This window comes from Argentina silus (genome assembly GCF_951799395.1).
Source record: "Argentina silus genome assembly, chromosome: 6".
Lineage (NCBI taxonomy): Eukaryota > Metazoa > Chordata > Actinopteri > Argentiniformes > Argentinidae > Argentina > Argentina silus.
The window spans coordinates 7,109,272-7,133,800 of NC_139660.1; the positions used below are offsets into that span (position 1 = coordinate 7,109,272).

Consider the following 24,529-nt stretch of genomic DNA (forward strand, 5'->3'; position numbering starts at 1 on the left):
GGGAACAGTGGACTAATCATCTTCCCCATCAGCCTCTCTGTCCAAATATACACAGCCTAACAAGCTCTGACAGACCAGGAAACTGGGAGGACCCGGAATCTATCCATACTCTGATACACTGTGGGTTCTGATTGGGAGGAGACAGGAGAGGTTGAGGTAACTTAGAGACCTACCTATTTTATATATATGTTTTTTTTTTTTTTTTTTTAAATTAGGGAAGTTATAGGCGAAGTCAATGTGAAGGTAAATGTGTTCAATCCAACTGGTCAGTGATGAGACCTCATGAGCATGTTCATTGTAACCCAGGGTAGCATGTTAGTGTGAGGTCATGACCCCTGACAGATCCCACAGACGGTCAGAGCTCTGTTCAGTTCAGGGTGACTTGATAGATAGCTGGGTAAAAGCATTCGCTCTGATGTCCTCATCAATCACAGGACACTGCCGCAACCATTCTAGAATAGTGATCAATCCCTTCCAGGTAACATCATTTACAATGTACTGGAATGCAGTGGGTTGTTTTAGGACAGCCATGCACGTGTGGTTCTTTATGAGTCTGTGCTCTTAGCATTGTGATTCTAGCCGAAGGTATTTACCTCCCTCTCACTTGTAGTCATTTCTATGGAGCTGGGAATTCCATGTTTGAGTTTTGTCTATTGTGGTTTGCTGTCTCAACTAAGTTGATTGAGTGTTGAACGTTTTGAGATTCCTTAGGGACATTTTGGGTTAGGACTATCTGGCATGTCAGATTTGCCATTGATACTGGAATTGGTGATCTTTGTCATAATGAATTAGTATGTTCACAATACTAATCTGATCTGAATCCACAGTGTCATGGATATCAAAACTGCATAATTATTGACTTTATTGAATGAGTATTTGTTTTCGGTTCGTTTTAGTATTTCTCACTTTTTATGTAACACATCAATATAACATTGGGCAACAGTCATCTGACTCCAGGCTCTGTCCATTCTAATGAGTTTGCAGGAAAAAGGGCTGCTGTGCGTTTTCCATTCTCTATTGATTTGTTTTTCTTGGCTTGATCTCCCACTATAGGGTTTAATATGAAACATTGTGATACAGCGAAAACGCAGAATACATATTCTAAAGCGATGTATCCTTGTCACTCCTTTGGGTTTTTACCTCTCTGTGAATCTTATACTGTACGATTCTGTCAGTCCATGTACAGTAAGTGAGAGTGTTTTGAATTAGTTAGCTGTATGCACTGTACTGTACCATACTGTACTTGTCAGGGTGGTACTGTAAAACGTGATGGCAGCAGATCAGCAAGCTCAGCTCAATCAAACCAGCCTTTTAAATCTCCAGGGCCCTGCCTATCCCCAGAAGTCCATATGCAGCAGGCATCGACCCTGGCTGCTGTGTGCGTCAGGAGGCCTCTGACAGGAGGCATCACTCTTCTCCTCCAGGAGATGCTCCAGTTTCTTTCGCTGACACCTGCAGTAAATCCATGGGTGGACAGGCATAAAACAAACAGTTTGAGCCGATGTTATTCGCAGATTACTGATGCCTTTCTGTCCCTGTGACAGTGGTGCTGTATCCATGGTGGTTTTGTGTATGAAGATTGTGTTGCCCCTAATGGAGGTCGATGGCTTTAAAGTGATATTTCGCTCAAATTCAGACGACTTTCAATGGAAGAAAAAGATGAATGAATCATGACATTTTGAGTGTACTATCCCTTTAAGTTAAGGCATTGGGACTCTCGAGGAATGTCTCCAGTATAAAACGCGGCTAAAAGCTTCCCTGCGCCTCGACATAATGGTGTATGAGAAGTGCACTCAGTAGCTCTCTAGGAGGGTCTTTTCACTAGCTAGGGTTAGACTGAACATGACAGGGCCACCAAGGGGACAGGAACTCTCAACAACTGCCTTACATCAACTCTCACGCAATCCAAGAGGAGGTGTCACTCTGAAGGGGAAAATGAATGATTGCCCTGTCATGAATAATAGTCAAATATCATAAGGTATGATTAGTGTGTCGAAATGGTGTATAAAACATATTTATGAAACATTCTTTCCAGGGATAGAGAGAATGTCTTTTCGTGCGTTACAGTATACTGCAGTTCACAGAATCAATTAAGGAGCACCTATTAGGGGAAAAACGGTATTTGCAGGACAGTGTATAGCTGACTTTATATTTCTTTGAGAGGTAACTCTAGAAAGGTCACTCAGTCTGTTCCCTGTCTCACCGACAAAGTGACAGTTGGAAGACAGAAGCATCATCCTATCTTTTCCATTTAACGGAGAGACAGTTAGTTCTATTTATACCATGTTGTTACCCTGACCTCCACTTGGCAGGCACAGAGGTGGTGTCAGTCTGTGGAGCCACAGCTCTACATTAGACATTAAATATGGGCTGTGAAATCAACACAAGTCCTTCAGGAGTCAAAGCTACTGCACTTAGATTAGTGAAATCATTGTAACTGATTCAAAGCTGTCTCAGTTTTTGTTGGCAGTTATATCTTGAAAATGGGTGTTATTTTTGAATATCAAACGTAAAAAGTATGCATGAGATCTTTCTCTGGCAGAGTTCTAAAATGCTCAAATGTTGGAATGAGGTTTTTGTGGTGACTGAATTACTGAGAGTTTGCTTTATTATACCGACAGGCGCAAGAGTAAAACTCTCTCTCAAATTCCTGAGTGTGAACTCACTTTACTGCTTATTGAAACCTTATGATATGAACGTTTGAATAATGTGTTTGAGAGCGTGCTCTGTGAATGTATGCTCACACACTTCACAAACTCATTTCTGATCAACCACCACATTCAATCTGTGTGAAGTTGTACTTTGAAATGGCTTGAAATAAATTGACATATATGCAGATTAAATTTAAATCTTTCTTAATCTCCTTAATTTGAACCAGCATAGTCTGGCCAAGGCCTCTTGAATAGTCATCTTAAGAGCATCTCTGTTGAAGACTTGTTATCACACAGGCTTATGGGGCAACATTTACTGAATTGCCTCTGTAGGTTCTAAATTGATGTTGGAATCAGTGTTGACATGCAGCCAATCTCTAACCTCCAAGAGCTCTCCTGTGTTATTTTAAAAGCCTGGTGGAATAAGCCCCTATGGTTCCTGACACGTTATCTCTAAGGTTGTAATACTGGAGAGCAGCTGATGCTACTACCGTAGTATAAATATGCACTTAATAGCTATTGATATGTTGTTTTTCTAAGGTGGTCTCAAAACATGTGTTTTGTTCTGTCGGCACTTGCTGCTCTTGTCCCCTGGAATTTGTACGAGTTTCGAGTTTCTCACGTTCCTGTAAGCATGACATAGTATATTGTATGATTGACTGAAAAGGTAGAGTTAGTCCATATGAACAATAATGGACAAAATAAAAATGTTCAACGGGATTGAAAGAAAATGGTAATACTTTCAATGAGTCATTCATCACTATCTAATGGCCTCTTGTTAGAACAGTAACAAACTAATCAGCTTTTCTTTTGGTATAATGTACACTACAGTAGGAAGGAAGCTCTAGGAAACTTGTAACTTGTAACACACTATAACATGACATCATGTTCTGTTCCCTACCTCAACCTGATTGGCTTTAATCCTACAGAGTTAAATTTTAGGATTTATAGAATTGGCTCAGATTCAGAGAATACATACAGCTCCTTATTAAATTTAGTGTCTGATCTGTGTCTGTGGCTTGGACCTCCCTGGTCCTGGCAGTGTTCCACCAGCCAGGCTTATTAGACATCCCATAGACACTGGGATTAATGTGGTCTGAGGGCGTTGTGAGAAGGGATCTCCCTCAGTCACTGCTTAATGTGGTAACTGCCTGTGACTGTAAGTAAAGATATAGAGTCCACAGAACAGACATACCCATTCAATTCAATATCCCTTGATGGATAGATATATCAATTATGCATCGCAGTTCCACGTCCGTCATCTTGGGTGTACCAGGCAAAATGAAAATGGTTTGAGAGGCTATATCGGTGTTATTAATTACAATTATATGACAGCTAGAGGATGTCTCTACAGTGTGGCCTGCATTAACACCCATGTAGCCATTAGCAGAAGGAACCTGAGCCACGTGGCTCTCCTGTCCTCACTTCTACCCGTCATCCTAACCTCGCTTCACCCCTCATTACTAAAAGCCAGGCTGAAGGGGCATGTGATTTTGGGTCTGAACGAGGGTCATCTACTGTACCAAGTAGCTGGATGGATAATCACAACTCTCAGAGCTACTACTGATGGACAACCTGCTTACAGTGAATTTGGTCCCATGCCTGCCTTTCTAAGCCAACTCCAAAGTGCTCGATCGATCATTGTTGTGTCTCCTTCCCAGTCATGTGCCTGGGATTTTCTTGGTCTCTCTTTTTCTCTCTCTCTCTCTCCCTCTCTCTCTCTCTCTATCCTCATTCCCACTCTCTCTCTCCCTCTCTCCCCTCCCCCTATTTCTCTCCCCTCTCTCTTCCTTACTCCTCTCCCTCTCCTCTCTCTCTCTTTCCCTCTTTCTCTCCCCCTTCTCTCCTATAATGTCTGAAATGAAAGCTAAGACAAACACCCTAGAATCTACTTCCAAATGCCTTAATCATCCTCTATTGTCCTTCCTGGTGACCTCAGAAAACAAAACAAGATGCAGCTGTTTCTCACATCTCATTCATTGTGTTTATGTGCTCCACCATAACACTAAAATACAGTTTGGTGGGCTGCATCACACTTACAGTATAACAGTAAAACACCATTAGCTCACCATCCTGCTAATACTAAAGTGCACTAGGTGGTCTAACTTGTTCGCCAATGCTAGAAAATGGCTGCCAAGGAGGTGATTTGTAATTGGCACTGTAAAAGGCCCTAATCCCCTGTTAAGTTCCTATACCATGTGACCCCTGTGCCAGACCAGAGACCACCCCTGACTCTTCATCCTAATCTCTCTAGGTGCCACTGTGGAGAATAATCTGTCTAATAAACAATACAGATCATCACTCTCCGTCACAGCCTCCTAGCCATGGGCAGGCAAAATGGTACTGTACGTTCTTTACATGGCTGTATGTAATTACCCCAAAGTGTAAACAGTGATGCTATGAATCGTTTACACTAGTTCACCTTGTTTTAGTAGTGGAATGCAAGTTACCAAATAGAGCGGGTTGTGTAGTCATAAAAATTACAAGAAGAAGAAGAACTTTATTAATATCCTGTAGCTCCTTCATCGCATATTCCCATATTCAATACATAGAACGTAACTCAAAGTGCCTCAAAATAAGTACTCAGGAGTAAAGAGAAAAGGTGGGGATAATAAGATAACAAATGTAGGCCTCTACATTTAAATGTTCTAAGTATTGTACCAGGTCCCAGGTATGATGAGGGGGTGTAGGGCGTGGTGGGGGTCTTCAGCTCTGAGTCACAGTAGCTGACTCACAAACTGGGAATGACCGTTTACTTCTGGTCACATTCCAGGCTGAGTCACATATACACTGGGAATGGGATTCTCTTTAAAGAGCTGTCTCTGTTATCTACCTTGGGTACAGGGGTGAGTATAATTCATTCCTTGAATAGGGGAAGAGTTCGTCTACATAGTTCATCTGATTGTTCTTGCTACTCTCAATCCTGTTATACTGAGGAATAGGAGAGGCTTAAAACAAGCGGACATAAACCAAACAACAAAAGCACATTTGTGTATTGGTTAAACATCCTGTTTTATTGGAATGATTCATTGAGAAAAAGCTCAATGGGATTTTTTTTCTTATCAGTGTGTGTCATCTAATGCCTTCAATCCTTTACTAAAATCCTCCCAAATGTTATGAAACCAAGGTTGTACGAAAAATGGGGATAATACTACTTATTTCATCAGAGGCAGAGAAACAGACTTGTAGCCGTTTCCTAAACACCCAACACCTAAACATTCAACACCTACACAGCATCTCCTATTTCTCTTGGTATATGTTACTCTATTTTCTTGGCAGATTTTCAATATAAGACAACTGCACATAAGGCCTTCTTAGATGATAGACGTAGTGCCAAGAAGTCCAGATGAAAACCAGAATACCAATCCAGATGAGGGCTGTAGTTGAGGTTTCCGGTGACAGTCTCTTTCCCCATTGTAGAGTTAAAAGACTGGAAAGGACGAGGATATTCAAATCTTCTCATTAAATTCAGGCAATCAGTTTAATTACACCACAGTTCCCAATAAATCCTTTGCACCGATGTTGGCAACCGATGTATGGACAAGTTGAAAATACATCATTTGCTCAACGGTCACATGTGTTAACAATCTAACATGTTGCCAACTGCTATAAATGTTTTAGTATGTATTTGTTTGGTGCATTGATGAGACTAAGGCCTATAAATAACATGTCATGCTCAAAGCAAACACGATCGATATGGCTGACACAAGTGATTACACAGACGCATATTATAACTCTATCATACATAACACTGTTTGAAATAATATAGTATATGCCAAGTCTTCCGTAAAAAAAACACCAACAAGACTGCTCATATTATTCAAACGTCCTATTTGTACCATGTAATGTAATTTGAATCAGTTTCAGCTGTTAATTGCTTAACCTGACTGAATTACGATACAATCTAACGGTGCAAAACATTGTCTTATGTCTCCACCTTCTGGCTGAAATTAGAAATTACAGTACACACAATGTCAAAAGCACCAAACACTTTTAAACGTTTATTTGTGGAATATTTAATATACAATATACATGTCAACATATAGTCGTTCCCATCCAGATGGTCACATCCGAGGTGGGCCTGCTAATCTCCAGCCTTCCATCTTCCCCACCTTAGTGAACATAGCCAGTGTCCCCAATGCAAGACATGCTGATGTGCCTGTCATTGCATTGTGAGCTGCAGAATCAAGCAGACATCGAAAAATAAACTGTAAGTGAAATCGAGTTAAGAGGATAGATCCGAAGATAGATCACTCAAACATCTAAGGGACAAGGGTTGTAATCATTCCAAAAACCTGTCTTCCCCCAACTGCCGTTGCTCACTGCTGATCATGGACCTCATAAAACTGTATCGGTGAAAGCAATAGATAAAACTATGTGGTGCTATTGCGATACCAAGTCATCTCAGATCTGCAGATGGTGCAGAAGGGAAGGTGACTTGTAATGAAATGCAGCCTCACACTTATATATGACACTTAGATATGGCAGAATTGAAAAGGTGTTAGCGAGACGGTAGTAGCTCCACCTTGCCCTCTGAATCCTTTCAGGTCTACAAGTGTCTATGGGAGTAGGGGCTAGGGGGTTGTTTTAGGAAAGGGCCCAAGTTTGTACCATACTCACTTCTAGCTCCAAGGATGACTCCCGATGCACAGCCTCCGATGAAGTAGTTGACTGGGTCGTCAGGAGCATCCCGGGCCTGTGCAGCTAGACAAGTGGTCAGTCCAAAGATCGCCCCCATGGCAGCTGTCAAAGGAGGGGAATACAAATTAGACTAAAGGAGCATTCTATGACTTATATTTATGATCAAAACTGCCCCTGCACCTGTTCACAGAGCAGATAAAACATAGCCAAACACACAACCCCCATTTGCTTGGCAGACTTAACTAAATTCAGAGTTACAAGTTACTAATGGATGTATAGTCAGCATCCTGGACTCCCGGTAGTCAACATTGCATGCCAACACGGGGAAACAGCAGGATTCTGAAGGGTTCTGACAGACTACATTAAAGACAGCACATATTGTGCTATAACTACAATGTTGGCACTGGTGCCAAGGGGAAAAGGGATAGCTAGCTGTTTAGAAACATGTCGAGTTCAGGACAGCAAGCCTTCAAGGTAATGATTAGTCCAACATACACAAGACTTGATACATACCCATGGTCATTGTGGCATTACTCGCTCTCTGGACAGCTTGCAAGGCCGTATCAGGCTGGAATGCCACGATGTGATAGGCTGAGCCCACCAACCCTGCAAGTAAACAGAAGAATGCTGTAAATTCAATTTGACCCGTAATAAGTTCTCAATGTAGTTCTCAATGTAAAGAAATCAAGCCAAATCAACACCAAATGTCAAGTGTTTACATTTCTTCATGGTATGGTACATGCCACTGTGGCCTGGCCCCTTATATGACAAACACAGCTAGCCTAGCTGTCAACATTCTAACAACAAACGGTCATACCCATGGACCAAGTCATAACTGGGCTAGCTGATGGATGGATTAAGTTGTTGCAAGCTGACCCAGGGTGACATAGCTACCCCCCAATTCCATCAGATGTAGAAGTACGTATAAGGTAACTATCTTGAAAATATTATTTAAATTTCAATATCCACTACGACACTGACATTAGAAGATACTGGCAGCAAACAATCCATTTCTTGATGTCAGACTCAACTAGCTGGCTAGCAAGCTAATGCTAGCTCGCTGAGCTACCCGGTTATGGGTAGGTCTACCTTTACTGTTCTATGCCATCAGTGTGCTAACTTCTGCAATGTTTTCCTTCACGTAAGGTTTACCCAGAGCTGTGGCCAATTTGGTGGTGATCCATGTTTTCTCAATACAATCTTTCCCCTCTTGTAGATCCCAGTAACCCATTTTGGATTTCACATCAAGGGCACAGACAACAGTGCCTATACCGCGAGATGGTAGGGGCAGACGAGAATTGATAATGCAAAACTTTATTGATACACGTTTCCCAAACAAAGCTCTTGTCAAGATGAGTTTGCTGACAGGTAACGGTAGCTTTCTGTTGTTTGATAGCCAACGATTATTTCTAATTTATAGCATAATATAAAGTATGCATAATACAATGCATTTACAACATTACACAGTGACAATATGTTTTGCATTTTCCTTTGCAGCTGTCAACACTACTGTTTCCGGGGCAGTAGATAATCCACAGGTTACAAGATTGTTGCGAAGTTCATTCAAGTTAGCCTATCCATATGTTTTTCAGATTTCAAAACATTGCAAATAGCAAACTTGGCAATGGGACTGGTTCATCATTTGTAATTCGAATGATATCTGTTGTTGAATAGCTATCTAATGGGCTCCAAATAGTACACATTGTAGGGATGACGTGTCGTGAAGCTGTCTGTTTTGGGTGATACTGGCCGAGGTAGTCGTGTGACATGTCCTCTCCATCACCGGTCCAAATTCGGGAAGCGAACGCACACCTGGCCGCATTGCACAGGAGGGTCGCAGAGCTGGAGCGGCGGCTCGAGGCCGCAGAGAACACCGTGCGCGAGCAAGCCGAGAGCCTCATTCGGAAGGACGAGCAACTGAGGGCTGCTACACAAGAGATAACGGAGGCCAAGGATAAGTAAGTGATGGCAATTAGCCTCATCTTCAGCCATTGCCAGTGAAGCCCTCCCACTATTTGTGACTTGCTGACAAATCAGAAAGGCTCTCTATGGGAGGCTAGCTGTTTCTTATTTGCAATTTGCTCATGATGAGACCACAGACAACTCACCAAAATAAAACTGTGTGTGTGTGTGTGTGTGTGTTGTCTTTGCAGTATTGTACTAACTAAATGTGTCCTTGTCTTTCCGTCAAGGGAGATCTCCTACCTCCATGAGAAGCTCTGTAGGTCAGAGGATACCATCCAGAGGTTCCAGAACATGGTGAAAGAAAAAGATGCTGTGATGGGACAACTGCAGCACCGCTGCCAGCTGCTTGACAACATCTGTAAGAGCAGACCATTGCTGGACAGCATGCTGTCCCACATGGCAGAGGCAGAGAGATTGGGGCCCGTGATCGGGGTAGGGATGGGTGGCGAGCCCACCGTCAACACATCCCTCATGGACGGAGAGTCAAACTGTAGTCCAAACCGCATCTCCAACCATAAGGACTTCTCCCTCAGCGAAGATGACATGGACGATCAGGAGCTGGATGAGATTGTGTTTGGGACGACGGTATAGCCAGAGTAATAGGCCTACACCTGACTGTCTTGTTCATATGTGTGTATGTGACTCTGGGTATAAGCCTAAAGGTCAGAGGAACTAAGGTTCCTGTAAGAGAGTCATCTGATGGAGGCATGAGTCATCAGGTCATTTTTATTACAGTGCTGAAAGAAAGCCAGGTGGAGAGAGGCTCATAAAGGCAAAATCCAATATGATAAAGAGGAGAGTGTTCTTTGGTTCGATATTTTCATTTGGAACACAAAGACGCTCTCCTCTTCATAGGACTAAACTAGTTCTGTGTGTTTATTAAGGGGATCATGACTCAACCAATGTTACCATGACATGAATGTGGGGTATTTGGGGAGCTATGCTCTGAAGCCTTTGATATAACCAAGTAGAGTCAGAAAAACTAATTTGCCTTGATCCCATTCAAATCCATGCCTCTCATATCTGTCCAGGTGTCATTTCAACCTCTACTGTATATTTTTGTACTGTATGGACATGTAGGCTAACCCTTGTAAATATTTTTTAACAGGATCTGTCAAGAGTTTCAAAAACAAGCATGTATAAGGTAATCTGTTGCTCAGGCAATTATAGGATAGTTTTACTCCACTCAATGCAGTGTGATTACTGTATGTGCGAAATGAGTTTGTTTCACTCTTACACCTTATCTTAAAGATTGTTAATTATTGGATGATTATTGGAATGTTTGAGGTTTACAGGGAATGTTACACTTGTTCCATGCAATCACAATGCATATGGTTGTTCATGATGCATCTATGACACGATAGGTGTTTTATTGGTCACCATAGTAGGATTTTGATGTAGATTAAATGAACTAACACATCCTGTACTTATCAATAGGATTGTGATAAACATAGTTTTTGTGTTTTAGTTGAGACCAAAACCTTTACTTCCGACCATAAAGGCTATTCCATATACATATTATAGAAAATGTGATTACAATTTAGAAGCATTCCCAAAAGGTTAATTGTTACTTTGTCTTCAATTGGGTTTAGGATATGTTAGGTTTATTAGGTCACTTACACATGCTATTGAAATCGGGGTTGAATACTAGTCTTTATGGCATTGCATTGATCACTTGCATGTGGTCTAGCCTATTTTCGCTGTCATTATTTGCTTCAGTGAAGCAAAGTCTATGCAAATCTGAAGTTTGCATCACTGTTACAGTTATATTACAAGAGATGATTTGCTATGTATGCCACATTCTATCGGAGGTGTCTTAAAAACGTAACTAACTTAAAAAGATAGTGGTCTATTTTTCATAGTGGTAGAGGTTTTCAGAATAAAAAAACTTAACTTTATTTGTATTTTGAATCAGTAACTTCGGTCATGTCGTTGTTGTAGTGAGACTGTAGCGTTCGTTAGCTTCGTCATTATGAAGGCAATATCACATACGTGCTTTAGTAGTTCTATGATGAAGTTGCCCCCTATGTGCAGATCTAGGATTAGCTGTCCCTCGCCAAACCCTAACCTTAACCATGAGAGGGAAAAACTAAAAACTGATCCATGATCGGCACCTAGTGACAACTTCACCCCATGCCAGTTTTAAGTATGACTTACATTTTCATTCATTCAAATAGCGAAGGCTTTATTGATTGTGTTACATGTGCGCTGTGTTTTTCAATACACTGCATGATAATGATTATGCTGTTACCATTGGGGTCCTTTTACCTGGGCGTCAGCATGTGCTCAGTTTGCCTCAACTGAGTGTCAAGTGTGTTGCCTCTGCGTTGCTTTGTAAATATAGAACTGTCCTAGTCAATGAAGAAATGCTATTTTCTGAGAAAAGGGTTCTTGGGTTCAATGTGGAATGTGATTTTTATAATCAAGACTTCTGCATTCTCTGCAACATCAATAAATTATTTATTTATATACTGTGTTTTTCGGCACTGATTTCTAATGCCCAAATTAGGGGCTGACAGGCAAGAGCCTGGCAGTGTCATTGCTTTGCCTTAACACAGGGATAACACACTGCACTTCTTCTTTAAGGCTTGATGCACAGCCAACAATATTGCTGAAAAATCTGCTTCGATCTGTCCAGAATACAGTTCAGCCCAGTCTAAAACATACGTATATTAGACTTGCATTGACCTCAAAACACCACATGGGAGGCAGAAGTGCCTCAATGGCTGTGTGACTAGTCATTCTGGCATCCCTACCACCATATCTTAACTACTCGCATCACAAGCGAACGTTGAGTGGAAAAAAAAGACCTACCTAATCATTTTCGGTGTCCAGATCAGCCACGTCCATCAACACGCTGTCTACTGTAATTTCAGGCACTTGCACTTACTAGTTCTGGGACAGCCTCCACTTGTGTAAAAAGGTGGCATAGAAGTTACATGAGTGAAATCCCACTCTGACCATATATACTGAAAAATGTATGCACTCACTGCACTGTAAGTTGCTTTGGATATCAGCTAAATGGCATATATTATATATGTGAAGTTCAGATAACAACTGAGTAAAGATACCTGGGCAGTTTCAAGGCAGGAATTCATGTATGACTCATATAAAGGGGATGTAGGGCAAGGGTGAAACTAAGTGTCATACTAGAGAAGGAAAGCCATGCATTAAATTCAACAAAGACAGAAAGAAAATTGCTGACAGTATAAAGTAATCTTTATTTAATACAACATTTCAGATTTTTATAGCATGGACCATCATTACAATTTTGTCATGACATACAATATTCATTCAGTGTGCTTGCTCCCCCCCCCTCATTAATTATTTATTCAGATAAACTGACACTAAAAAAGTGCTTTTATATCATTTGACACTTTGTTTCCCACATCTTAATATGACATCATTACATTCTAAACTATTGTTTTGGTGGTAGAGAGACCATCTAGGACTTCCTCAGTGTTACAGACCCATCTTCCCTCTACCAATAGAGTTGTAGAACCCCTTAGTGCCATCGGGGCCCTGCGGCTGGCGAAGCACCTCAACACCCCCCAGCTGCCTCTTGGGCAACCCAGATGCAAATGGACCACCTTTCTCCGGAAAGAAGGCCAGGGCTGCAGTCTTCCTCCGCTGGACCCAGGGGCTCCTGACAAAACCCACACTACTATTCTGGGGGAGGGACAGCGAGAGTGAATCCCCTGAGCATTTGCTCCTGGAGGTTCCGTGGGCACTGGAGACAGGGCTGCTGCTGAGCTCTGGAGCAGCTAGTGGGGAGGGGTTGAGGCCGCTCGAGAAGAGCTTACGGGGCAGGAGGGTCTCCACAGGGCTGCACATTGGGTTCATGTAGGGGTTACATGGGAAGGACGAGACATAGGGGATGACCAGGGGACTACCGTACAGGGCCTGGGGCCTGGACACCCTCCGGTTGGGCCTGGGCGAGGCGGGGGTGAAGTCAGACTCAGAGGAGCTGTAGAGGGCAGAGTCCTCCAGGGAGCAGTATGGGTAGCGCTTGGCCTTACAGTTAGGCTTTTGGAAATAGAAGGCACCCTCTATGCTGTCCTCAGATTCCTCCTCGATGTTGCCACCTGCCTTACGCGTGCCCTTGCTGCCCAGGAGAACTACACGTACCCCTCTGGTGCCCTCCCTCTCTGCCTGCAGGGCCTCATAAGCCCTCCGAGCCCCCTCCAGGTATTCGTACTCCACCACGGCACACACTCTCCTTCCCAGCTCCGGGTGCTTCTTGGTGTACCTTCTGAGCTCCGTGGGAATCTCCTTCCCTGGGCGGAGAATGCGGAGGGAGGTGATGGTGCCATGGGAGCCAAACAGACGCATGGCCGCCTCCATCAGCCCCTGCTGCCCCACCTCCACCATTGGGGCTACGCTCCCCCCCTCCTCCCCCTCCTGCTGCTCCCCCTCATCATTGTGGTCCTCTTCCACCCCCAGCAAGTTCCACGCTAGTAGAAGTTTGCTGGTGGGGATACACAGCAGCCAGTCGGGGACCGGGTCCCTCCGGCGGACCTTGGTGCCCTCCTCATTGACCTCCAGGTGACCTGAGGTGCGGGCTGAAGCCAGGACAGTTCGCCAGTCATGCGTCAGTTCCCTGATCTAGGAAAGATGGGGATTTTATTTAGATTCTGATGAAGGCCAGCATGCCTGGAACATCAATGTTTTAGACCATATTGACAACACATTGTAGATAAATAAGTAATTTCAACAATTCAATCAAATGAAAGCTATGAACCATACCTTTTTAAATGAGGTGAGTAACTTCAGGCTGACATAACCCATCTTGTTCCTCTGAACGTGTTTCAGTAAGAAAGCGTCATCAGAGAGACTCTCGTTGGAAAAGTAGTTTTCTAGCTGCGCTACAACTTTTAGATTCAGGTCTGCAACTGGGGGACTCCAGTTCCCTCCTTCACAGTAGTCCTCTTCTTCAAACACATCAGTCAACTCTGCAGAACTCCTGCAAAACCAGATCAATTTGATGTGAAGTCATGGCCAATGTGGGACACAAGACTTCAGATACAATATACGTGAGCCAAGGCCTTTTATGTTTTAGAAAAGATCGATTTACGACTTGTTCTCTTGCAGAGACACAACAATTAAACACGTTTCATAGCATATCAGTCATGGGCCTAACTCTTACCCTTCCAAACTATCATAGCTTCTGTCATCCATGTACGACGACCCAAGATGCTTGGTGTCTGGTGACGTCTGCGAGATTTGCACCCCACATCGCAGACGTCCGGCGTTCACAAGAATGGGTGAAGACATGTTTTCAGCTGAAATAAAATTACTTCTTTACAAAAATGTCTGGCAGGCCAAATGTTTCTACAATGTTCCAAATTATCTGTAGGCTATTACACAATAATGATTTAGACTACCCTACGTGGAAAGATTATACAAACGCGTTACCTGAGGTATCCTTTTTCACCTGACGTTTGCCCAGCCTCCGTCGCACCTGTTGACTTGATTTGTTTTCTCTCTCCAAATGTCCATACGTCACAACAGATCAAACGTGCTCATTGGATAATGATCATGTACGATGGAGGCAATCAAGAGAGGCCAGGTGTTTACATTTTATACAGATGTAACCTGTACAATGGAATGTTTGAGAGGAGCAACCTCTCAACAGTGTAGTGTAAGTAAAGGATAGGAATAAGAGAGAATAATAACAACAAAACAATAGACAATACGGCACAGTAAAGTACTATAAGGCAGTAAGTGTAACGGAGTTGAGATGGTAAACTCACTCCTCAAGTTCAAATATCCCCACCTATAGCGTAGCTGGTCTACGTCAGATATTTGAGGAGCCGGTCACGTGTGTTGGCAAGCCATTAGGGCTTTACAGTGAATAAATTATTTGAACAGATTAATCAACTAATGCTTTACTTGACGGATTTCTATCTATCAGACCAAACACAAGAAGTTAAAGCTAGAATGAGATAGGATGTAGCCAAGTAAACAAGAGTGTTTTGCCAAGGAAGCTCGGTTCAAGCAATTAGCACCCCTTTGTCTTCATCTAAACTTGATTTTTACTACCACTCTACTCAACAGCACTTCTAGAATATGAATCAAGTGAGTTTAAACCATGAGGGGTGTCATAGAGGTGTTGTTGGCGTTTTACTGTGGCCCAACAGTTCAGTGCCTCATCTAGACTGCATAGGGGACATACAACGCCCTTCATGATTGAAACTCACTTGATTAATATTTTAGAAGTGCTGCTGAGTAGAGTAGTAGTAAAAATTATGAATTGTGGTGATTGAAAAATATTTCTGTACAATATTCCGGTCCATACCCCATTACAAACATAACAGGCATGTGTAAAATGACTAAAATGTAATTGCACCAATATGTAAGTTGTAAAGATCAAAATTGTGTATGCTCTCTGTTCGGTAATTTGTCCCTATTTCAGCAAAAATAAGAGAAAATATTGTGATCCCATCACTTTCCATTAATCTCTTATCTCGCGCTTTTATTTTGAAGTCGCGAAAAGCGAAACCTTAACGGAGCTATATGGAGTTTATTGGAGCTCAGATCTGACTGTCACTGTTATGTGTAAAGAGGGTGGAGACTGTCGTGTCGTCATCAAACCCTACCGGAAGAGTCAGGTCATGTGCTGCTGTAGAAAGCTCGAGAGTCAACATGGCCACCTGCATGCGAATGCTAGGTGCTTGTAATCAGTCATACAGAAACGGGACGATCTTGTCGAGAAATTATACCAATATGTTCACAACGGGGACTGGACGGTCTCTACTCAAGGAGACATCTAGCTGGACTGGATTAGTGGGCAAACGGTCTTATTCTACGAGCCTTAAGAAAACATTATGCAACGGTAGCTTTGGTAACGTAGCGCCATCAATGACAGGAGGTACTGGGAGGCTGGCGAAGCTCAACAGATGGACCAGGGTCACTGGTGTCTTCGCTGGAGAAAGGAACTTTCTGAACTTTGCGTCTCCAGTCAACTTCAACCAGGCACGTTTGTATGGCAACAAAGGCAGCGGTGCAGGTTTCTCAGGGGAAGATGGATCAGAGAGCAGCGGGTCTGGGGGTGATGAGTCGGGGGGCGACGGAGGGACACCGTACAACTCCCCCCAGATGACAGCTCTCACCACCATGCTTGTGCCTGAAGTGTTCCCCAACGTGCCGCTCATCGCCGTCAGTAGGAATCCAGTTTTCCCAAGGTTTATCAAGATTATCGAGGTAAGCAACCTATTTCATCATCTGACACTGCCAGGACGTCAAGGACACATCTGGATGATGCAATATCGAAAATATAGTATTCTACTTTCTGGAATGGCTTGTCTTTCTTATAGCCTTGTGTTTCAGAGGATATGTCTTGTGTTTTGTTTCAGCATCAGTCCTTATTTATAAAATCCTCATTGCTAATACTAGCCCTGTAGCACCGAGCTATTATTTCAGCTGATTTCATCAGCCACCAAGAGTTCACAAACCCTGGGGTTCATTGCATTCTCTACACACTGCAAATAGAGTTACGTTTAGCAGTGCTTGATTATGCCATTTTCCAGTACACATTATTTGTATTTTATTTATCATATTTCCATTTTCTGTCCTACAACTGGAATAAGTCTGGAACAGTATGCTCACAATAAACATGTATTATTTTAGACTCAGTTTTGCTGTCTCTTGCATGTTAATTCATACACGTCTGTCTGAACACAGTTAACTTAACCACATATTTCACTTGTTTTTATCTTCTGTCATTTATTTGTAGGTGAAGAACAAGCAGCTCATGGATTTGCTACGGAGGAAAGTCAGACTGGCTCAACCGTACGCTGGGGTGTTCCTGAAGAAAGATGATGCGTAAGGACATTCTACTGTAAATAGTGGATAAATGCCCTCCATACAGACCATAATTTTATCTTGGCTGCACTGACCTCCTCGGCCTCTCTTTCTCTCTCTGTGTTCCCCCCTCTCAAGTCTAATTTTATTCAAATCAAATTCTCTCAATCTCTCCCTCCCTCTCTATCAGTAATGAGTCTGATGTGGTGGAGAGTATGGATGCCATCTACAACACGGGAACCTTTGTACAGATCCACGAGATGCAGGACTTGGGGGACAAGCTGAGAATGATCGTGATGGGTCATAGAAGGTAAAATGGAAGGCTGTGTGCTGGTGTCTACAGTAGTAGGTACTGTACACCTGTCATATTGTGTTTATATTGTAAGACCCTGTTTGGATACCTGAACCAAATTTTTACTTTAAACAATCCCATGGTTGGATTGATCAAATCAATTGTGTGGAAGAAGCCAAGCCAAGCTTTTCACATACAGTACATTTGTGATTTGATTATATTACATTTGGAATTATGCCTGTTTTGAGTACCAGTCAGTCACTGAAATGCATTAATCCCAATCCCCTCGCTCTGGTAGAATCCGCATCACCAAGCAGTTGGATGTGGAGCCAGATGAGCCATCCTCAGCCTCAGCATCTGCCTCCTCTGAGTCAGAGACAGAACCAGGGTCCCAGCCCAAGGCTCCGCGCCGCAAGCCCAAACGCACCGTGCGCAAGGAGCCCTCGTCCCTGGCTGAGACCATGGAGGAGAAGGTGCAGGAGGCGGAGCTAATCGTGGAGGCGGTCCCTCTGCCTTCCTCTGACATCCTGATGGTGGAGGTGGATAATGTTGTACACGAACAGTTTGAAGTCACAGAGGAGGTCAAGGTAGGACCTGTAGCTGCAATATAACGTCCTGTTTTATTTCACTAATAAATAAATTAAACGCAGTACTTATATCTACTGTACACAATATCAATATCACATGACGAGTTGAATGAATATCACCTTTCACAGTGGCACATCCCGACTGTTAAGTGAACATTAACATTTTCTGGTTTCTTCACCAAGGCCTTGACAGCAGAGATTGTCAAGACCATCCGTGATATCATCGCCCTCAACCCACTCTACAGGTAGAGGCAGTTTTACAAATCTTGCCCAGAAGGTTTAACTTTCAATGCTCATATTATGTGGTTGTTCCAGGCAGAGTTGAATGTACACATTGTACTCTGAATAGGAACATCTGCCAGATGACTAACAGGTAAATGTGTCTGTATCCAGAGAGTCAGTGCTTCAGATGATGCAGGCGGGACAAAGAGTGGTGGACAACCCAATCTACCTGAGTGACATGGGTGCCGCCCTCACAGGGGCGGAGTCACAGGAGCTGCAGGACGTCCTTGAGGAGACCAATGTAAGAGGGCGGGGTTTATTATATCTCTGTTCATCATTTGCTTTTATCCAAACAAGGAAGTCCTACAGGGGTCAAATAAGTATGACAATTCTTAACAGTCTTTTTGAGGATGATATTTATCCTGTTCATCTCTCCACAGATTCCCAAACGTCTCTACAAGGCTCTGTCGCTACTTAAGAAAGAATATGAGCTCAGTAAACTGCAGCAGAGACTGGGCAGGGAGGTAAGCAAACTCTTTCCCCTTGCGTGTCTCAATAAATCACTTTGGCAACAAATCAGAGCTGCAGACATTACTTATTTCCTTGCCATTTGCCTTTCTCTTCAGTGCTGATTTTTCCTTATTCATTGACTTTCCAATGAGTGCTGACACTCCTGTCCCTCACCCCACCCCTCCCCGATTCCACAGGTGGAGGAGAAGATCAAACAGACCCACAGGAAGTATCTGCTGCAGGAGCAGCTGAAGATCATCAAGAAGGAGCTGGGTCTGGAGAAGGAGGACAAGGACGCCATTGAGGAGAAGTTCCGCGAGCGTCTGAAGGACCGCATCGTCCCCGTGCACATCATGGAGGTCATCAACGAGGAGCTGAACAAACTCAGCCTGCTGGACAACCACTCCTCCGAGTTCAAGTCAGTGGCGTCTACAGGACTTTAGCCTCACCTGTGAATTCTAAACAATTCCATCAATTTCAGCTAAAGACACCAGTTTACCCCTGAATGTTGACAATGTGGGAGGTGCTGACTGCGTTAAAAGTGACATGTGACTTACAGCATGAAAACTCTGAGTGAACCCTCATTATGATTTGCCTTTATCTGAAATTGATTGAATTGAGGTCTTAGGCACATAGTGTTTCCCTGAATAGCTTGCTTGTTGACAATTCTGACTTGCCTAGTGTTTTGCCTTTATTCACTTGACTTCCTGTGACTGTGCAGTGTGACCCGGAACTACTTGGACTGGCTGACCTCCATGCCCTGGGGAGTCAACAGTGAGGAGAACCTGAAGCTGGCACGGGCCAAGGAGGTGCTGGAGGAGGACCATTATGGGATGGACGATGTCAAGAAGCGCATTCTGGTGAGTGGACTGGGTGGTAGGATCACTATGGTTACGGTCTGAATCAGACCGAGGTTACAGTTTGGAGCTCAACTTTCATTTCCCCTCTTAGGTTGTGAGTGAAAATAGAAATTTGGAAGTAGTTTAGTGTCACGTTGAAACAATTCTATTGAGATCCCCAAATGTCCTCTCTCCATTACATTTCCCTCACCCGTGTTCCCCTCCTGCAGGAGTTCATTGCTGTGAGCCAGCTACGAGGTTCGACCCAGGGGAAGATCCTGTGTTTCTACGGGCCCCCTGGTGTAGGAAAGACCAGTATCGCACGTTCCATCGCCAGAGCACTCAACCGCGAGTATTTCCGCTTCAGTGTTGGCGGGATGACAGATGTGGCTGAAATCAAAGGCCATAGGTGGGTAATGACTTTTCATCACGACAACACTTATTTCCCTATTCCAACACTACTGTATGTGTTTACTCATTGTGTGATATTCTGTGTCGTGTCTCTGCAGGAGAACATATGTGGGAGCTATGCCTGGAAAGATCATTCAATGTCTGAAGAAGACAAAGACAGAAAACCCATTGGTCCTTATTGATGAGGTAAATGTCGTGATCCCTCATGGTCAGAAATGCGTCAAAAACAGTTGTGGTTGAGTTATATACAGTACAGAACTTTCACATGATTTGCATCAATGTGATCCTGGTGATGGCCTCTGTGCCTATGTGATTGTACAAACAGATCTATGGTGTTTTCTGTCATGTTGATGAAGGTGATGAATATCATGTATTTGTTCTAGGTGGATAAGATAGGCCGTGGTTACCAGGGTGATCCCTCTTCAGCTCTGCTGGAGCTTCTGGACCCGGAACAGAACGCCAACTTCTTGGACCACTATCTGGATGTGCCTGTGGACCTCTCCAAGGTAGGCTGCTGCGATTGAAGATTAAAGTGGTCTACAAGCCTGGTGTGCGCACTTCAGACCAGACCACCTACAATAACTCTACTGTTGTCCTCTTGGTCCAGGTTCTGTTCATCTGTACTGCCAATGTGACTGACACTATCCCTGAGCCTCTGAGAGACCGTATGGAGATGATCAATGTGTCTGGATACGTAGCCCAGGAGAAGCTAGCCATCGCTGAGGTAAAATTATGTCTATTGATGACCTTATACTCTCTACGCAGGTTCTATTAATCGGAGGTAACGTGTGGCTCTTGCTCCATCCGAAAGCCACTCATAGATTCAGATTTTATTTAATAAAATAAAAACCCACGCCACCCTACCTAACATCAAACATGGAGTCATTTGTATCTCTAAGTGAATGCTGTACAGTAAATGTATATCTCTATGTCAGTGCTGTAACTGAATGTTTGATCTCTCTCCCCCTCTTTAACTGACAGAGGTATCTGGTGCCTCAGCTGAGGGTTCAGTGTGGTCTGAATGAGGAGACGACCAGCATCTCCTCTGAGGCTCTGAACCTCCTCATCAGACAGTACTGCAGAGAGAGCGGGGTCAGGAACCTACAGAAACAAGTGGAGAAGGTGAACCTGTCTCAATGTTTGCCACATCACAGCATTGTTGTGTTTTCAAAACTGTGTTTACATAGAAGAAGAAGAAGAAGAAGGAGGAGGAGAGAGAGGTGGGGAGAGAGAGAGGTGGGTGAAGGAAAGGGGTGGGTGGGAGAGGGTGGAAGGTAGAGGGGGAGAGAGAGAGAGGTAGGGAGGGAGAAATAGAGGGAGATGGGGAGAGAGGAAGGTAGGGAGGGAGAAGAAGAGGGAGGGAGGGAGGGAGGGGAGGGGAGAGGAGGAGAGTGAGATGGGGTGGGTTGGGGTGGGGGAGAAAGAGTTAGTGGAGGGAGAGAGGTGGAGAAATAAAGAGAGAGAGAGTAGGGAAAGAGTAGAGGGATAGTATAGAAGAGAACATAGGGTAAGTGACGTGTTTATATCACTCCCTTTCTCAGAATCGCAGCCGAACTCTGTCTCAGTGTCTGACTTGTCATCTGCTGTATCGCTATTAACCTCTCTCTATCTGCCTCATCACAGTCTAACTCTGTTTCTATGTTTCACCACATCGTAACTACGTTACTCCTCAGTCATAAATGATTTGGATCAGATATAATCCAAAGGGTAGAATTTTAATTTAAACAGATAAATGCACAGTTACCAACTAAACATGTTTACCTAGTATTGATTGAATATACTGACAATGCTGTTAAGGTACAGTGTGGCTAATATGTCTCCACGTATTCCATCAGACTCAGCATGATGCTATTCAACACTTATCAGTCTAATCTTTATTCCCCAAATGGTTGTGTAATATGTGTGTGTATATATAGGTGTTCCGGAAGGTGGCGTTCCGCATCGTGAACGGGGAGGAGACTGCAGTGCAGGTTTCCCCTGACAACCTGCAGGACTACGTAGGGAAGCCCATCTTCACTGTGGACAGGATGTATGATATCACACCGCCAGGCGTTGTCATGGGACTGGCCTGGACAGCTATGGGTAAGAGAGGGAGAAAAGGGTATGGTGGGGGGGAGGGAAAGAGAGAGACAGGTTGGGGTAGGAATCAGAATCAGAATTATTTTATTTGGCCAAGTATATTTGCACATACAGGAAATTGACTTGGTGGGGTTGGTGCATGGGACATAAAAAACAACAATATATGTAAGCAAAATATGACCAACAAAATTACAAAAAGCAAAATATTAACAAAATAGAACAATCAAATAATAAATTATGTAGGCTAATTGAGAAGTGTTCTGGATTTGACTTTATTACACACAGATGTCAATGCATTCAAATGGAATCAGTGTGAATTGCACCTTGCAAGTAGAACTGAAACAGTCCATTGAGAACATCACATAGGATACATGAGTATATAGAGCGCTGTGATCTCATAGTCCTGTCTGCCCCCCCCCTCCCCCACCACCCCCCCTCCCTCACCACCCAACAGGCGGCACTACCCTGTTCATCGAGACATTGCTGCGGCGTCCACAGAACAAGACGGCTGACAAAGACGGCCCCAAAGAGGGGTCGTTGGAAGTGACGGGGCAGCTGGGAGATGTAATGAAGGAGAGCGCCAAGATAGCTTTTACCTTCGCCAGAGCCTTCCTCATGCAGCAGCAGCCTGACAACGACTTCCTCAACGGCTCACACCTGCATCTACACGTGCCTGAGGTGAGGTCACAACACTGACACTTAGTTACTTAGAAGAAGGAAAAACACTAAGACCTGCAGTGGTGGGGTTTTTTCTTCTTCACCCAAATGTTGGCGTCCCTGAAACGAAAAGTAGGAACACTGTAGTCACGCATAGTACATTACATACATACATACATACATACATACATGTAGTCATTGTGCAGAGTACAAGTACAGAGACAACGAAATGCAGTTAGCGTCTAACCAGAAGTGCAAAAGCAGAAATGAGTGATGGTATTGACCCCTGTGGTGTGATGGTATTGACCCCAGTGGTGTGTTTGTTTGAAGGTGATGGTATTGACCCTGTGGTGTTGTTTACAGGGTGCTACTCCCAAGGATGGGCCTAGTGCAGGCTGCACCATCGTTACAGCACTGTTGTCCCTGGCAACCGACACGCCGGTACGTCAGGATGTGGCCATGACCGGCGAGTTGTCCCTGACCGGGAAGATCTTGCCTGTGGGAGGCATCAAGGAGAAGACCATTGCTGTGAGTCATACTGCTCTTCTACAAACCACTCAGACTCACAACCACAACACTCTTCCACAAACAACAAAACACTTTTTATTTGGCCTTGGTGGGAGAAATGAGCTTTCCAAGCAGTTTTTCAACCACATTCAAGTTTATTTGCCATTTGTATGAAAGAAGAAATACATTGGAATACATCCATACATGACAGAACATAGTATACATTTGGACACATTAATTTGTGCATTTCAGTAACCTGTGAGGTGTTGTTATAGTAATATGTGAATTACTGTAACTTGCAAATCTATCCCCATTGTTTTGCATAATGCCATTCAAGTATCATTTGAAATGGTTTAATAGCAGCAGACAGTATCATATTGACTCTCAATGTTCCCTTCCTCTCTCCACCTTGTCCAGGCCAAGCGTGCTGGGGTGACGTGTATCATCTTACCTGCAGAGAACAAGAAGGACTTCTCTGACCTGCCTGACTACATCACAGAAGGGCTGGAGGTGCATTTTGTTGATCATTACAGCAAGATGTACGGCATCGTTTTTCCACAGCAGTGATGCCAACCCAAGCACTGGCTGAAGCTATGAGACTGACACTGGCAAATTGAGCAGGTCCCTCTGTTACTGGTGAGGGACAGTGACTGATCATGGATATGTCCGCTTTGAGGCCTGAACATTCAAACATTGTAACCAGAACATTACAGGGCTCTCAACAGTGATTTGTTTTAATCTTTGGTAGTACATTCACTTGCTGTTCGAATGCCCAACTAATGAGCGTGTTTGAGATACATAGATTCGGCACATGTATGATCTTTACAGAGAAATGCTACGTCAAATGCCTCTCCTGGCGTTATGAAAATCTGCTGATCTGGGAAGAATCTGTGTCTGGAACACTCACATTGCCTGTGGGCGAGCTCTGTATCATGTGGAGAGTTGTACAGCTGATCACTGGAGTCTGGAACACTGGCAGAGCAGATGTGTGTTGAAGTACAGTAGGCCTCAGACAGGGGATGCAATGGGCTGCCAGGAGCAACAGGAGAACAGTGAAGATCCCCAAAACCTCCACCACAGAGTTGGGGTCATGATGTTGCTGCTACGCAGCCTAGACTAATAGATCCTTCTTTTTTATTTACCAAATATGTATGTTGCAATTAATATAACTGCAGAAATAAACAAACTTGAGTCCTGTGTTTTTTCTCTGATCCTGCTTCCAGCACCTTGTTATTCTGTTTCTATTTGGTTATCTGACAAGACCAGTGCATCAGTTATCAGGTAGATAACTGATGCACCTCGTGTGAAGAGTATGGGGTACTGCCTGATCTTAATTCCCGATTGTTTTAACTATTGTAGCCATGG

At 43.6% G+C, this 24,529-nt stretch overlaps 4 protein-coding genes across 4 annotated transcripts; 2 read left to right on the top strand and 2 right to left on the bottom strand.

The window, feature by feature from the left end:
* Nucleotides 1-6,639: 6,639 nt before the first annotated feature.
* On the bottom strand, nucleotides 6,640-8,572 carry ndufa11 (NADH:ubiquinone oxidoreductase subunit A11). The gene is made up of 4 exons (XM_083671349.1): nucleotides 8,445-8,572; nucleotides 7,806-7,898; nucleotides 7,272-7,394; nucleotides 6,640-6,828 (listed from the first exon to the last, which is right to left on the bottom strand). The coding sequence occupies exons 1-4, from the start codon at nucleotides 8,521-8,523 to the stop codon at nucleotides 6,716-6,718; spliced, it is 408 nt and encodes a 135-aa protein (XP_083527475.1). The 5' UTR covers nucleotides 8,524-8,572; the 3' UTR covers nucleotides 6,640-6,715.
* A 283-nt stretch (nucleotides 8,573-8,855) lies between these two features.
* On the top strand, nucleotides 8,856-11,659 carry vmac (vimentin type intermediate filament associated coiled-coil protein). The gene is made up of 2 exons (XM_083672285.1): nucleotides 8,856-9,250; nucleotides 9,485-11,659. Exons 1-2 carry the CDS (start codon nucleotides 9,060-9,062, stop codon nucleotides 9,846-9,848), a joined length of 555 nt encoding a protein of 184 aa, XP_083528411.1. The 5' UTR covers nucleotides 8,856-9,059; the 3' UTR covers nucleotides 9,849-11,659.
* Nucleotides 11,660-12,719: 1,060 nt separating this feature from the next.
* larp6b (La ribonucleoprotein 6, translational regulator b) lies at nucleotides 12,720-14,213 on the bottom strand (the record flags this gene model as incomplete). The annotated part of the gene is made up of 2 exons (XM_083671575.1): nucleotides 14,004-14,213; nucleotides 12,720-13,862 (listed from the first exon to the last, which is right to left on the bottom strand). The coding sequence occupies exons 1-2, from the start codon at nucleotides 14,043-14,045 to the stop codon at nucleotides 12,720-12,722; spliced, it is 1,185 nt and encodes a 394-aa protein (XP_083527701.1). The 5' UTR covers nucleotides 14,046-14,213.
* Nucleotides 14,214-15,902: 1,689 nt separating this feature from the next.
* On the top strand, nucleotides 15,903-24,363 carry lonp1 (lon peptidase 1, mitochondrial; the record flags this gene model as incomplete). Its single annotated transcript, XM_083672257.1, has 18 exons — nucleotides 15,903-16,460; nucleotides 16,993-17,081; nucleotides 17,251-17,370; nucleotides 17,651-17,939; nucleotides 18,123-18,184; nucleotides 18,333-18,462; nucleotides 18,602-18,685; nucleotides 18,869-19,089; nucleotides 19,393-19,531; nucleotides 19,741-19,919; nucleotides 20,020-20,107; nucleotides 20,305-20,427; nucleotides 20,529-20,645; nucleotides 20,903-21,043; nucleotides 21,838-22,003; nucleotides 22,455-22,678; nucleotides 23,021-23,185; nucleotides 23,582-24,363. The coding sequence occupies 18 exons, from the start codon at nucleotides 15,903-15,905 to the stop codon at nucleotides 23,729-23,731; spliced, it is 3,045 nt and encodes a 1,014-aa protein (XP_083528383.1). The 3' UTR covers nucleotides 23,732-24,363.
* Nucleotides 24,364-24,529: the final 166 nt, after the last annotated feature.

Excerpts from the sequence above, each read along its gene's own strand:
- ndufa11 (XM_083671349.1), bottom strand. The coding sequence starts at position 8,523 with ATGGGTTACTGGGATCTACAAGAGGGGAAAGATTGTATTGAGAAAACA. Across the intron at positions 7,395-7,805 it reads TAATGCCACAATGACCATGG|CTGCCATGGGGGCGATCTTT; the intron begins GTATGTATCAAG and ends CTCCTTTGACAG. Across the intron at positions 6,829-7,271 it reads AGTCATCCTTGGAGCTAGAA|CTCACAATGCAATGACAGGC; the intron begins GTGAGTATGGTA and ends TTGATTCTGCAG.
- vmac (XM_083672285.1), top strand. The coding sequence starts at position 9,060 with ATGTCCTCTCCATCACCGGTCCAAATTCGGGAAGCGAACGCACACCTG. Across the intron at positions 9,251-9,484 it reads ATAACGGAGGCCAAGGATAA|GGAGATCTCCTACCTCCATG; the intron begins GTAAGTGATGGC and ends CTTTCCGTCAAG.